Source organism: Alosa alosa, chromosome 7 (assembly GCF_017589495.1).
Source record: "Alosa alosa isolate M-15738 ecotype Scorff River chromosome 7, AALO_Geno_1.1, whole genome shotgun sequence".
NCBI classification, from domain to species: domain Eukaryota; kingdom Metazoa; phylum Chordata; class Actinopteri; order Clupeiformes; family Clupeidae; genus Alosa; species Alosa alosa.
Window position 1 is genome coordinate 23418919 of NC_063195.1, and position 15375 is coordinate 23434293.

A 15375-nucleotide genomic window follows, 5' to 3' on the forward strand; every position below is an offset into this window, starting at 1 on the left:
TGTGGCATGAACTGCAGCTCCATCTAATCCTCAGGATCAGACAGGGTAATCAGCAGCGCTACACAGCGCTCCAGCCACCAGCGTTAATGATAAAAACACACACACACACTGTTGCTGTCCCTGGGGGCAACAGAATCCTCTCAGGCAAGAACGAGAGGGAGGAGGGGAGGGGGTCATGGGGCAACTGTTCAACAACAATGTTGTTTTCATATCTGAATGTTCTCGAGTTGCCTTCTATCCTCACACACTGTGTAAATATTTGTAAATATATACTATTTACTAATTAAAATGTAATACTACTTTTATCAATGCATATAAATGTATATGATATTTTGAATTTTATTTTAATTTTATTCAAATATTATATATTTGTGTATAGAAATTGTAGTTCTTCCACTGCATTTACGGTAGTTCTCTGTAATACAGTTTGATAAAGAAAAAAACATCTTGTGTCAAAGTCAACATTTTTAGACAATAAGTTTTACTTTGTGTGGTACTCTTAATTTCCTCTGGACTCTCAGAACGAATTCAGTCTGAAGTAGTGGCTGCGGTCCTGCTCACCCGGCAAAGGTAGGCTGTCTGTGACTGGGGACGTAGAGGACCTGACTCATGGGAGAGGTCCCTGATATTACCCTGGAAATCCAGAGTTCTCGCGGGAGCACTATTTGAATTTGCTCAGCGAGGATTTGGGTCTAGATTTCCAGGCTACCCTGATCTAAGGATGACACAATAAGCATGTCTCAATTGGTCAGTCAAACATGATTGATGATTGACTTCCAAAACAGTTGATTTGATTGGTCAGTCAAACACAGTAGACCAGTAGAACACAGAACATTTTCTTATAAATAGGTTAACATATATCTATATATCTATCTATATATCTATCTCTCTCTCTCTCTCTCTATATATATATATATATATATATATATATATATATATATATATATATATATATATATATATATATATGATTGATGTGCATCTCACCACTACAAACTATTATACCAGGCGAACAAAAAATAAACTGGCAGCAGACACCACAAGTGAATGTCCATCTGCATCACAAAGAGGAGAGATAAGTGAGTTTCCCAAAACAATCTGGTATCATAATGGGAACACAACATCCCATTGTCATGTGTCCAGGATCTGTTGGGCATCATCCGCCTTTAATCCAGAGCAGATGTCAAAATACCACATGCCAGGGCCAGTATAGATGGCGGAGATGCGGCTGTAGCCACGCAGCGTCTGTGGCAAACATTAGCCTACACACGTTTTTATTTTTCATTTCCCAAATAGCTCAGCTTCAGCAGAAGCTCTTGCAGTGAAAGTGGTCAGACGTTCAGAGCCATACGAGGGGGGGGCTTCTAAATGATCTCGCAGAACACTTTGAAAATAAAGGAAAATTATGCAGTCAGTTTAAATTCTAGACACAGAATGCATACAATGTATAAGTGTGCTGTTGCCATGAAACTTTTCATTGTGTAGGCTATGTGTGTGTTTGTGTGTGTGTGTGTGTGTGTGTGTTGGAGGGGAGGCATTGGCCTGATGTCCTGTAATTGAGTTACGTGTTAGTCCAGGAGAAAATGGCTCAGGAGATCAAAGGAGACAGATGTGGCTGGCGAGAAGACTACAGAACACCAGGAACACGGCTGGGAAGTATCAGTGCCCTGCCCATAAACCAGCTCAGCATCTGAGAGATGTCACACGGAAAAAAATGACATACTGTGATGAGAATGAAATGTAAAAGTATTCATTCATCATCTTATTTACTTACTAGACTTTACTTGATTTACTGTAAAACATGTCGAGATTAAAGGACTTTTTTGTTCACCAAACCCAGCGCTTTCGTTGTGAATGCGCCACAAGCTGTTCTAGACCAAATTAAGTGAACACATAGTCTATGGGTGAAGTTGTGACGAAATTGGAATGAAGTGCTTGTCAACAGATGTTGCATGGCAACATGTCAATAGTGACCTAAAGAAAAGTTTCATGAATGCAAAACTACAGTTAGCTAGGTTACCCCACTCAGATCCCTAGCCTACTGCAGCCATGCACCAACATGCGGAGATATGTTTACCGCGCAAAAAGAAGGTCTACGACTACGTCCAGTGAGTATAATCATAGAAATGGAACTCAATCATTAGGCTAATGCGATTAATGATATTTAAATTATCCGGTCATTTTAAATATTATCTCCTTGACCAATCTGTTGGATATCTGGCCAGTTCGTTTGTTCAATTAGACAAACGATTGCGTAAGTGGTCCTTAATCAGAAGCAGGATGCCAGAGAACAAATGTTTTCCGTCTGTTGCAGCCCCAACACTTTCAGGATATTCGATGAGAACGTACCCGACATAATTCCACCTGATAAGGTTTCCCAAGATAACAAATATGCCACACGATCTCCAGAAGAGAGCCAACTTCTCAAGACGCACAATGTACCGCATCCATACAATGCTAAGTTCATTCGAACCAACGTCAGATTCCTGAATGCACCCGTTGTTCACATGGAGACGGACAACACAAAGGACGAACAGGTGTTTTCAGTGTTCGCTGGCATGCAGACAGACAGACAGATAGACAGATACAGTGCTAAGTATAAGTGAATACACCCATGCTAAAGTTGACTAAAAAGAGGGATTAAAAAAAATATCTTTTGGAAATTGATCTTCGTGCATTAAAAATCGGGTATTTTGTGTGACACTGTAATCACTATGTGCCATGAAATGTACAGTAAATTCCTATTAAAATAGCCCCACATCATCACATACCCTTCACCATACCTAGAGATTGGCATGGTTTTATTTCAGTTAGCGTAATAGCTGGTTTGATTTGCATTGAGAGATTTTGCATTGAAAGTGTCCTTAAATTTAGGATTTTTCCTCATTTTTTTAAATTAAGGCTTTAAGATCAATTTCCAAAAGATTATTATTTTTTATTCCTCTTTTTAGTCATCTTTAGCATGGGTGTATCCACTTATGCTTAGCACTGAGATTACTGTAATAGAACAAAAGAAAGATATAGATAGATAGATAGATAGGCTACACAGCGTCCCAACTTTTTCTGATTTGGGGTTTTATGTCACATTTAAGATTTTTGTATTATTTAACCAGTAAAAGTAGTAGCCTGATATATGTATTTATACTGATTAGTTTAAATGGTGGGCTACTGAGAGTGTGGACAGTGAAAGGCCCAAGGCCCCATACTGCGTGGACACCACCCAGAGGACTGACTACCAGCCCACCCCGCCTTCCCAAGCCACTCGAGCCAAAGATGAGCGAGGCAGAACCTTCGCCTCCGCCATTAGTAAGCCTCTTTCTTTGTCTCTCTTATCACTCTGGGCTGCGGCTGAAGTGCCCTTGAGCAAGGCACCTAACCCCTCACTGCTCCCCGAGCGCTCCCGTTGTAGCAGGCAGCTCACTGTACCGGGATTAGTGTGTGCTTCACCTCACTGTGTGCTGTTTGTGTTTCACTAATTCACCGATTGGGTTAAATTCAGAGACCAAATTTCCCTCACGGAATCAAAAAAGTATATATACTCTTTCTCTCTCTCTTATCACTCTCCCTGTCTCTCTGTCTTTCATTGGTTCTCCCTCTGTTCCCCTTTTTTAGCTGTGAATGTGTCATGGAATGTGTCTAGTCCGTATGTCTGTATGGAAATATTGTCTCCCCGCCTACACTAGTTTGTGTCTTTGTGCTTGTGCATGCGTGTGTGTGTGTGTTTGTGTGTATCTGTGTGTGTGTGAGAGAGAGAGAGAATGGTGGGGGGCTAGTTTGTGTGTGTGGTGTGTGTGTGTGTGAGAGAGAGAGTTTGTGTGTGTGTGTGTGTGTGTGTGTGTGTGTGAGAGAGAGAGAGAGATAAACTATAAATAACTGTATTATCCTCCATCAGTATCTCTCACACAGCTTTTAGTCACCAGAAGCATGTTAAGAGCTTATAATGTAACGTTAATGTATATTCAGCCGTGTTACTTGAGTAGTTATGTAGTATAACAAAACACGGAGGGATCAGTGCAGTGGTATGACAGCACAGCATTCTGTTTTCATCGCATTCCCAACATCAAACAACAAACAGCAAATCTTATAAGTCTCCTGTACATGTGAAATGTTTATTGTACAGTATTTCATCCACAAATTGCAGTTGTTTGGGGGAAGCTGCAGAAGTCATGTTAATCTGTTTGTAAAGGTTTAGAAATCCATCCAATTGTGTTTAGAAATCCATCCATTTCGTTAACAATTTTTTTTATTTTTTTATTGTCGTCACATTACTATTTGTAGAGCAAAAAGCAAAGGTGTGTGCTGGTGCTGACACTGAAGGAAGTAACATTCCTCCATGAAGTAACATTCACACAGGTTTTGACTGGTCAGAGTTTCACATAACTGGTTTGACTCAAAGGGATGCTCTTTGTTGGTGTGTCTCTAGTCCCAACACTGTGTGTGTGTGTGTGTGTGTGTGTGTGTGTGTGTGTGTGTGTGTGTTTTCTGTGTGTCCCTAGTCCCAACACTGGATCCACTGGGGCAGCCCAAGACCTTACTGGAGCACATTTCATTCACTCACCAGTACGACTCCAGAAAACTACTCAACCAGCCGTATCAAGGAGGGGTAAGAAACAGTCATCATGTAACTAGACAGATCAAAGCATACAGATAGGCCAGTAGGTAGGGAGGGAGGCGGGGTCCTACCAGACAGATAGATGGATGGATAGATAGATAGATAGATGGATGGATGGATGAATGTGGCTATGTAGATGCACACCACACACACACACACACACACACACACACACACACACACACACACAAACACACACACAAATACAAGTTCAAGCAGGCAGTCATACCATACGAGTACATATGCATGTATACTGTAAATGTAACACAGAAGCACTGCCCTCCTCATGACCAGATAATGGACATACAGTAATGGCCGCCATAAGAATGCTGCCGCCACTGCGTGGGCAGCAGGGATGTAGTGGAGGCTAAATGCAAGTAAACGCAGTTCACCCACCTCTGAAGTTTCAGAAATAGAGTTTATCCACCTCTTATTAGAGTTTATCCACCTCTCAAAAGAGCTTATTCACCAATTGCAACTTCTAACATTCAAAAATCACAATGTATTATCCACATTCACAATATATACACTCATCAACACTCTAGGAACTATTTACCACTGGTATTGTTATAAACATTGGACAATAACTTCCACCACTTTTTAAAAATCCAATACCGCATGGCGCACTCCACCTTACCGTGATCACAGAATTCATAGTTTACCCATCTCTTATTTTACCACTACACCCCTGGTGGGCAGGCACTTGTTGTGTTGTGGAACTTACTGTAACAGGCCTCGGTCCATCCTGCCTGATTTCTGATTTCCATGACTCTGTGTTTCCTGCTTCTTCCCCCCCCCCCCTGGCCTGCCCACCCTCACTCTTTCCACATCCTCACATGACGCACGGCCCATACAGGCTCTCTGGCCTTAGTGTGTGTGTGTGTGTGTGTGTGTGTTTGTGTGTGTGTGTGTGTGTGTGTGTGTGTGTGTGTGTGTGTGTGTGTATGTGTGTGTGTGTGTGTGTGTGTGTGTGTGTGTGTGTGTGTGTGTGTGTGTGTGTGTGTGTATGTGTGTGCGTGTGTGTATACAGTATGTGTGTGTGTGTTTGTGTGTGTTTGTGTTTGTGTGTGTGTGTGTGTATGTCATATCAGCATTATATCACAGCCAGATACATATCATTAGCTATTGAGTTCATAATTTTCCGTTGTTAATCATCGCTCAAGTATGTAATTATCCAGTCATCCTTTCAATGGGGAAAACATTAACTCTGTCAACTCTAGCTAGTGTCTGGTAAACATCAAGTTGATTAATCATCAGATGATGATCCTGTAATTAGTTATATAAGCAGATCAATAATCACTTAACCTGTAACCTAATAACAAGGAATAATGAAACAGGTATTATTCTTCGTTAATAGGTTACAGGTTACATTGTCAGAAAAGCTGCTTCTATCAGCGTACAGTAGTTTAGTATAAAGCACCATCGCTGTTACTTCCCATATCATGAGTGTCACTACTACCCATTAAAATTGCAAATTATTTAAATGTTTTTATTTTGTATTTTTTTTTTACTATTTCTGCGACATGCTCTATTTCTATTCTATTTCAATTCATTTTTACTTTTTCTCACGTCCTAGGTGCTTCATTGTTTTTTAGTATCTAATATCTGCATTCTAAAATCTACCCACTCTGGCATCTGCAGACTGCATTTTTCCCCCGTATCACATCTCAGCGTTTGTGTCGGTTGGGGGGGATTGTGCTCAGAGTGCGACGCACGCTGCCGTCCAGACGGTGTGGGCTGTGTATGCGGAGGCTCACCCAGGGACGGCAACAAAAGAGGGTCTTTTTTTCCTGCCGCGCCACCGCGGTTGATGAGGCGACGTCCTGCCGAGGACTCCCGGCAACCGATCCCCGCATGTACCGATTGAAGGGGTTGCCATGACACAGCATCTGTTATTTGTCATCGTCTCAGTGCACCTCGCACAGACAACGCAAGAGGGACACACATACACACACACACACACAGGCGCAGACATGCAGATCAATGTTGTCATACACACACACACACACACACATGCAAGCGCAGACATACTTATAAAATGTTGTCATACATACACAAACACACACACACACAAACACACACACACACACACACACACACACACAAGCGCAAAAGCACAGACATACTAATAAATGTTGTCATACACACACACACATACAAGCGCAGAAGCGCAGACATACTCATAAATGTTGTCACACACACACACAGACATGCATGTATGATCTCCTTCTCTTAAACATACACACACACACACACACACACACACACAACCACCACCACCAACACATAGGTCTAATTGGCAACATATATTAGGAACATAAACAGCTGTGTGTGCTCTAATTCATACAAGTACCCACCTAGGCATATTTGTGTAGATAGACATCACACTTAAAGGTGCTCTAAGTGATGTTGGGTAACGTCACTTAAAGGTGCTCTAAGCGATGTTGGGTAACGTCACTTCTTTTGACGTTAAGACAAAACAGAGAGCTAGCTCATCCCCCTCCCTCCCGTGCAATTGAAACTCTCCTAAACACGAACAGTTTGTTATGTTTTTATGGTCCAGGCTGGACCAAGTTGTTTTTGCTGCCGTTTTTGGAGCCTGTGCTGTCCACAGAGACCACATTTTTTTACAGTGTATTTAGGGCACAGGCAGCTAACGGATGATGAGGTGATGTTTGCAGGATGTGACAAAAAAATGTTTTAGCTTAGAAACCGAGAAATCGCTTAGAGTACCTTTAATACACATAATAATACACATACACTGTACATACACATGTGTACAAAACATCCATGACATGCCTATCTTAACTATGCAGTAGTAATCTACGCCCACTCCAACTCAGGGCTGGGTGTGAGTAGTATAGTGTAGGCCTCTCTCTCTGTCCCAACGGACCCTCGAGCAGATGAGATCAACTCACAGCTGTACACCACCGCCCACTGGTTGTTCTCATCTGGTCCCTCCTACACTCCTCTTTTCACCGTTTCTTCTGCCTCCCTCTCTCTTATCGTCTTGCCAGATATTCATTCTTTATTCTCTCCATTTCTTTCCAGAGCTTCGTTTTGTTTTTTTGCCATCAACACAAGATCTCAACTTCTCTCTCATCTCCTGACAGTCTCCTCTCCACTTCTCCACATTTATCTAACCCTAGTGGATTAGTGAAGTGGACTAACCCTAGTGGAGTAGGGAAGTGGACTAACCCTAGTGGGCAAGTGGACTAGTGAAGTGGACTACCTAGTGGAGTAGGGAAGTGGACTAACCCTAGTGGGCAAGTGGACTAGTGAAGTGGACTAACCCTAGTGGACTAGGGAAGTGGACTAATCCAAGTGGACTAGGAGTGGAGTAGGGAAGTGGTCTAATCCTAGTGGACTAGAAATGGAGTAGGGAAGTGGACTAACCCTGGTGGGCTAGTGGAGTGGACTAACCCTAGTGGACTAGGAGTGGAGTAGGGAAGTGGACTAACCCTAGTGGACTAGGAGTTCCATATTTATGCAATCCTTGTCTTCCTCATTTCATCATTTGTACTGAAAGTAGAGAACACATTTATATTTGAACCAAATACCAAACAAAACTAGCCTGGGTGTTCCCATGCTGCCTTGCGCGCGATTTGATTCACGCTGCTAAGGCAGCCTGGAGACCATGAAGCAAATTTTCGCCTGAGATAGGGAACCAATCACAGAACAGGTGGGAAAGCAAGACGATGATGAGCTATGCACAGACGCATTTGATAGACATCCGTGGCACCCAATAAACGGATCTGGGCATTTTTTTCAAATACGAGAAAATGAACGTTTGGTTCCCAGACCACGTCTCATTGAGAAGTGGTGGCGCTAGCCAGGCTAAAACAAAACACACCAGAGCGGTAGCTCACTCCTCCCTTCAGTGGTCCCCGAGAAGCTCCAACCAGTGTTTTGTTATTGTTTGGGGACAGGCTGCCCCCCACTTTGTTTGTTTCTAGTTCACAGAGCCAGGGCTGTGTAAGAAGACCGTGTTCTCAGAGAAAGGAGAGCTAGCGGCTCATGAGATATTTGCTGAATGTTACAAAAAGTGTTAGAAATCGCTTAGCATCGCTTAGCTTAGCTTAGCTTCCTTTCATTGTAATTGTGTTGTCTATAAATAATTAGTCTTATCCTGACTTGCCTTAACCTCACCTCACCCCCTCGCTGTCTGTCGTCTTCTTTTTGGTTCCCTCCCCAGAAACACGGGACCTTCGCCTGGACTGAACTAAACAGGGACCACAGGGCCAGGGATCTTCCAGCAGGCCGTGTGTCAAACCAGCCCCTGCAGACACCAACACTAAAGATTCTCCCAACTGGCACATCTCCCCCTTCTCCTCCTCCTCCTCTTCATCAGCCCAGCTTAACGCGGAGGGTGGAGACCACTGGATGGGGACGGGGTGGGGGGGTCACGGAGGGACCCAGGCCCCGGAGGGTGGAGCTTGCTCAGGCTGAGACTGGGGAGGCCTCAGGGCTAGAGAGAAGCCAGCAGTAAGAGCACAGGCTACTGCACGTGCACACACACACACACACACCGACACAGACACACACATACACACACACACACACACCAACACACACACACATACACATGCAGCGCACAAAGTTAAGTTGAGTTGAGAGATATGTACCACACACACACACACACACACACACACACACACATACACATGCAGCGCACAAAGTTAATTTGAGTTGAGAGACATGTAGAGACACATGTAGAGACATATGTACCACACACACACACACACACAGAGTAGCTATCACACCTTTTCCATTTCCACTATATATTGCATCATTGCTGCTCTGTTGCTCTTGTCACAGCCAGGTTTGAACACCTAACATCCTCATATCTCATATCAGTGCCTGAAGGGCTCTCTGGAATAAACCAGCCTCAAATCTGTTTCTGTTCAGCGATCTGTTTATTTGAGTTGGCCCATGGGAGGACTCCACTAAAACCTAGGGGTGGTGGTAGAAGACTCCAGGCCCCTTTTGAGAGAATAAGTTATGTATGTAGAATTTCACTGGACTTGTGATGGTCCTCTCTCCAGCAGTCAGACCCTACATTCATCATTATATGTTTAACCACTTTGAGCCCAAGAAGATCACTATGTCTAACTACTTTGACCCCAAGAAGGTTGCTATATAACTACTTTGAGCCCAAGAAGGTTGCTATATAACTACTTTGAGCCCAAGAGGGTTGCTATAAAACACATCAAAGGGGCAGATGTGTGATACCACAAATAATGTATAGATTTGTATTAACAATTTTATTTAGCATAAACAGAAAGGCAACCCAAAACCAGTACTAGGGAAGTGCACCAATAAAAGCTTAAAGTAATTCATATGGACTTTCACTGGTGAGCCCTCTCCAGCAGCTTGACCCTGCATTACTGTAATTCCCAAGCGAGAGCACTGCTTTGCTGATAGGTCGATATTCCCTTCCTGTCCTGATCGCGCTGGGCATCACAACCTCTCTCGGAGTACCATTAAGCATCTTCATCTTCTTCGGCAGGTTCTCAGCACTCAGAGAGGTGCCAAACCAGGACAGAATACAGTAGTTCCTTGTAAGCTACTGTATGTGTTGACTGATCATCTGTCTCACTGACATGGGTGTGAGGTTATCTATCTGATGCTATGTGCCCAAAATGTGGGATAATATTTGTTGATCAGAAATCATGTGTTATATTAAAGAAAAACACACATAGCACTCAGACAAGAGTCATACCATGAAAATAGAAATCCACAGCATGCTTTGGCTGGCCGGCCTCAATGAGTAACTTTTATGTACTTCAAGTGCATTTTTATTATTTTATGTGGGGAAATTCACATTTGTCATTTTTACATTTTCCCACTGCAAAAACATTTCTGGAACACGTTGCTTTGTATAGCAAATGCCACATTGTAAAGACACCATTACATACACAAAAACACATAAATTAACACATGAATGATACTCAAAAGCCTACAATGAATCTACATTAACCCCAGCCCCTGTGTGTCACAATGTTAAACCATATTTGACAAGCATGTAGAAAGGTCTTTTCACCATTCACACAACACATTTTCCCTACCAACAGTACTCAGTGACCTCCAGTAACACGGCCAGAGTTCTCCTTTAAGCTGTAACACACATGAAGATAATGAAGTGTGACCAATTAGTAAACAAAAGCACACAGAGACTGTGAAAACCCCCTCAATGCATCAAAGCAACTCTCCCCATAATTGGGGGTGTGTTATTGTCTTTGACCAGGCGGGATTGGGCTGGGCTGGGCTGGGCGTTCACTGTATCCAGCCCTGCCCAGCAGGAAGTCCATTTGCCCCCCCCCCCCTGTGTGTTGCTGCAATGCATTATATATAAGCTGCCATGCAGTATTTATGGTCAACGCTCCATGCCAGTCAGCTGTTTATGGCCTGGGCGTCTGTGTGCCAACCAGGGAGGAAGATGGAGGATGCATCCTAAATGGATGGGGCAGGTCGACCACCTTTTCTAGTGGAGTAGGTAGCGGGGAAAAGTTTTATTTTTTAAAGTGGTGTCTTATGCATTCCATGCGTCATAAATTCAACGGCTGCCTTTTCACTGATTATGACCATTATGGTCTGTGCTTGTGGATTGAATTATTAAAACTATATAGTATCTACCTATCTATCTAAAGTCTCTTAATTCACTTAATTGTATTAGGCTACACTACTTACGCAACTGTTTAAGAGAAATAGTTCTTAGTTGTGGATCCAAACAGTGTCAAAAGGCTCACACTGCAGCCCAAGTCGGTTTCAGACTGACTTCAGTTTCGAAAACACACAATTTCAGGGCTCGCTCATGTTCCCCTGTAGATCATAGGCCTTCCCACTGCGTAAAACTGTTATGGTATAAAAAAGAAAAATAAATAAATAAATACATATTATATATATATAATCATCCCCCAGGAAACCAAAACATACAAGACTACCATATGCCTCTTTGTCGACACTAAAATGCATGACAAGACAGCATATTACTCATGAACACTGTGTTCTGTAGTTTTGCGTCGTCTGCTCTTGCATCTATGGGAAGGGTGCAGCAGTTCTGGTCTGAGGGTCGGTCGTCTCTACTATCTCCGCCCATTTGAATCAGTGCAGTGGCGGAGGGTGTCGAAGGAGGGAGAGAAAGGCAGTGCGGATTCCACTAGTCACTCCCAGTGCTGCCTTGGCCAGCCTCTCGTGTGCCCGTTGCGGACTCCTAAACGCGGTGAAGTTCATTGCTTATTCTTTGATCGGTAAGTGGAATCAGATGTTTTTCTCTCGGATAGGTGTTTTATATCCAACAACGGTTTGTTATTTGTGATTGCAAGAGAATGGATTTTAGTATCGCCGAGAAACAAGAAATGGTTCATCCGTAGACACCGCTGCCGTTGCGTCCAAACTACAGTCGTGTGGTGATGGAGACGCGTAGGTAGCATAAACTGAGGAGAAAACTCCTATGATGCGTCAGTGCAGCCCTTGGCAGCGATATAGTTGATCTCTCGTAGGCAGATAAATACGCGTTTTTACATAGTGAAGGGGTGTTTGGTTTCTTGTTAGAATTGTGTGTTTTGAAGACCACTAGCCTACCTTGTTAGCTCACAACATTATAATGTAAAAAAAACCCGGTTGTTTTGATTTGTTTGTGTTGCATCTGCGGGGAGTAGAAGCAGCGGTAGCTAATATAACTGTAACGGTACAGTGGAATTGATGGAAACAGGCGTGGCCGTGCTGGTCTTCTCGCCTCTGCTGGCGGCAGAGTTGTGGTATTCAGAGGGCAAATCTGTTAGAGCTGCCAGTCTGCCGTAAAACTGAAACAGTAAGAGTATATGAAACGTGGGTTAAATGCCGTCCAAATCGAGTACCCAATGTTTTAGATTATCAGTATAGCGCGGAGGTTATGTTATGAAATGCGAAACGTAGCTTGCTTTCTGTGACCTTACCGCTATGGTGGGATACCTAGTCGCAGACACGTTGTGATGTTTACAGATGGTGTTTTTTTCATGCGATTCTGCCTTTTGGTCGTTTGCATCAATATGTCGTTATGGCGATACAGAGGGATGCTGAGCTTTGCTTTTGGCAGCGGAGCAGAGATGTGTCAAGTTGGCCAACAACTGGTCGAGCTTTCCACAGGTTATTGTCATATCACTTGAGGCGATGCGTCGCCAGATGGTTTTCGAGACATGGTGCTAACGCTGCCGCCAGCCAGCCAACCATTCACTGTCAGCCCTATTACGATTTTTACCACTGTCTGTCAGATGGATGGGGGTAGAGTGTTTTTTTTTGCTTTTCCCCTCCCTACTTTGATGTTGTGCTTTTGCGCACAAGCGATCGTGATGCAAACAGCGGATCTGCGGCTATGAGAGACATGGTTGCGCCGGGGCTGCTGCTGCAGCGCTGCGGCCTGCCTGAATCCACCCAGCCAGATCCCGAACATTAATCTGCGAGTCCGCCATGCATGCGGGAGGGGTTAGTTACCACACACACACACATGCACACGCACGCATACATACATACACAGACACACGGGTTTAGCCCTACTGACTGGGAACCATGGGGTTTAGGTAAAGCAAAACATTCGGGCGATGATGTAATACTGCCACGCACCTCCCTCCTCTTCGCGCTCGGCCGCTAGGCAACCACATCGCCCAGTTCCCACAGAGATCCGCCCGCCGCCTTCTTCAGCAACAGGGAGCTGGTTAGAGGCCTGCTACGTCCAATTGGTTGTGTTTGTGTGAGGAGATTAAACAGAAAAAAGACAGTCTACTCGCTCCTAAACAGAATTGGATTAGATGATAGGCCCTACCTCTGTTTGGAACCAAGAGTCATTTTCTTGTCATCTGCTGGGTCAGACCATTTTATTGTTAGTGGTGGGGGAAAACAAATCTGTTTTGCCAAGTGTATGGCTGTTGTTTAAAATGGTTATCTTACAAAATTACTTTTTCATTTCAGTTTTAAACCCTTTTAACTTTAACTGAGATGATAAGACATTAACCTTTTCATTAGTGTGTTACATTTCCACCCTCTAGATTTGTAGAAACATGTAGGTCTCCAACCATTTTTAGCATCAAAGATTTTATTGTTGTTTGTTGTCTTGCACAATAGATCCCTCCACTGGCATCTGATCTCAGTTCAGTTCCACACACAAGAGTCACTGTTGTAAATCTTCCACTTACTGTAATTGTACTGTGAGTCACTTAACATTGTGACGTTAATGGCGACAACACAACACTCCCCATCCCCAGCCCTCTGGACCGTCCACACACACAACTCTTTGAAAGTAAAAGCAGCGCCACACTGTCAGTATCCAAACAAGTAGATTGCAGCTGCCCTTAATAGTTGATATTATTTTCAGCGATGTCAAGTGGATATCCCCCTCCTCCCCCACAGGCTGTATATGAATGGCCTTGTCATCCAGAGCCAAGTCAGAACTGTGCCAACTCTTGTGTATTGTAAGAACATCAGGCTCATACAATGAGAGTCTGAAGCATTTGTGTGTGTGAGTGTCTGTTTCTGCGTGTGTGTGTGTGTGTGAGTGTTTGTGGACTGGGTGGTGCCTCACTGCACACTGCACACTGGTTGCAGAAGGGTGGGTGGGGGGTGTCGTTACTGCTTTAAGATCCTAGCAATCCAGTGTGAAAGGGACATTTCCTCTTTCCAATGAAGCGTTTCCTGGTCTCCGTCAATGATGGGAAACATTAACTGACTGCGAGCGAGTGAGTGGCTGTGTGTGTCATCATGAGAACACCATAGTGATGTCTCATATCTTGCTATCGCACTCAGGTTTGTTTATGTGTGTGTGTGTGTGTGTGTAGAGGCGAAGAGGGGGTGTTGTTATTACTAGGTCAGAGAGTTTCTCACCATGTTTGGTATAAAATGCACTAACAATTCGGGTAGGCCTCTTCTACATTAGAATACATTTGCCTCGTAAAACCCTAAATTATCAAAGGTCTAATTGGACTCTCCAGTTATAGCCTCGAGTGCAGTTTTTACACGACCCTCTTAAATCGCCCCTTCCAATCCGCAGTATTAGTGCTGCAGCAATAATAATAGTTGTATTAATAACATCAAGGGTCCGTGTTTGTTGTTTGTGTTCTGGCGGAGCTGAGAGTAGATTTCCTGGAAGCGGACGCCCTAAAGACTGACGTCAGCTTGGCGTGGCGGCTATTCTAATGTCTTTTGGCACTTGAGTGCATCTTTCCAATTAAGTGATTTCTGCTTGATGGATCCGGGCCTTTTTGTTCAGCGCCGCTAGCCGTAGACTTGGAGGAGTTGGTGCTGCTGGCTGGAGCGATAAAGGGAGGGGTCACCTTGCTGGCCGATCGGTGTATGAGCTTTGCTGAGACCCCCAAAAAATGGTTTGCTGCATGGGGAGGCGAAAGAAAAGAGGTGGTCTGTGTTGTTTACAGCATGGGTGGCTGTGTTTGTTTATGAAAGTGTGTGTGTGTGTGTGTGTGTGTGTGGTTTTACTTGCTTGTGTGTGAGTATATGTGTTTGTTTTTGTGTGAGAGTCTATTCTTTGTTTTATTTTCAAGCAACCTCTTCAAGCAACAGTCTCCATTAAGTCTACCGGTGTAACCATTATTGCCCGTCTTTTCTTTCACTGTATATTTGGTTGCGTTGTGGTTGGTTTTGTCTTTCTGTTTCCATATCTGCCCCCCTCTCTCTATCTATCATCTCTCTCTCTCTCTCTCTCTCTCTCTCTCTCTCTCTCTTATTCCTCTCCTTTATTGCATCATCAAACCCAGGAGACTTGCAAGAGGAGCCTT

General features: G+C 43.7%; 1 protein-coding gene and 1 long non-coding RNA gene across 2 annotated transcripts; one reads left to right on the top strand and one right to left on the bottom strand.

Annotated features, from left to right (window-relative positions):
- Window positions 1-1326: 1326 nt before the first annotated feature.
- Window positions 1327-2434, bottom strand: LOC125298565. The gene is made up of 3 exons (XR_007194224.1): window positions 2350-2434; window positions 1566-1690; window positions 1327-1384 (listed from the first exon to the last, which is right to left on the bottom strand). It is a non-coding gene; the product is annotated as an uncharacterized LOC125298565 (long non-coding RNA).
- On the top strand, window positions 2003-9508 carry LOC125298514. The gene is made up of 5 exons (XM_048249297.1): window positions 2003-2108; window positions 2315-2537; window positions 3153-3306; window positions 4497-4603; window positions 8808-9508. The coding sequence occupies exons 1-5, from the start codon at window positions 2050-2052 to the stop codon at window positions 9099-9101; spliced, it is 837 nt and encodes a 278-aa protein (XP_048105254.1). The 5' UTR covers window positions 2003-2049; the 3' UTR covers window positions 9102-9508.
- Window positions 9509-15375: the final 5867 nt, after the last annotated feature.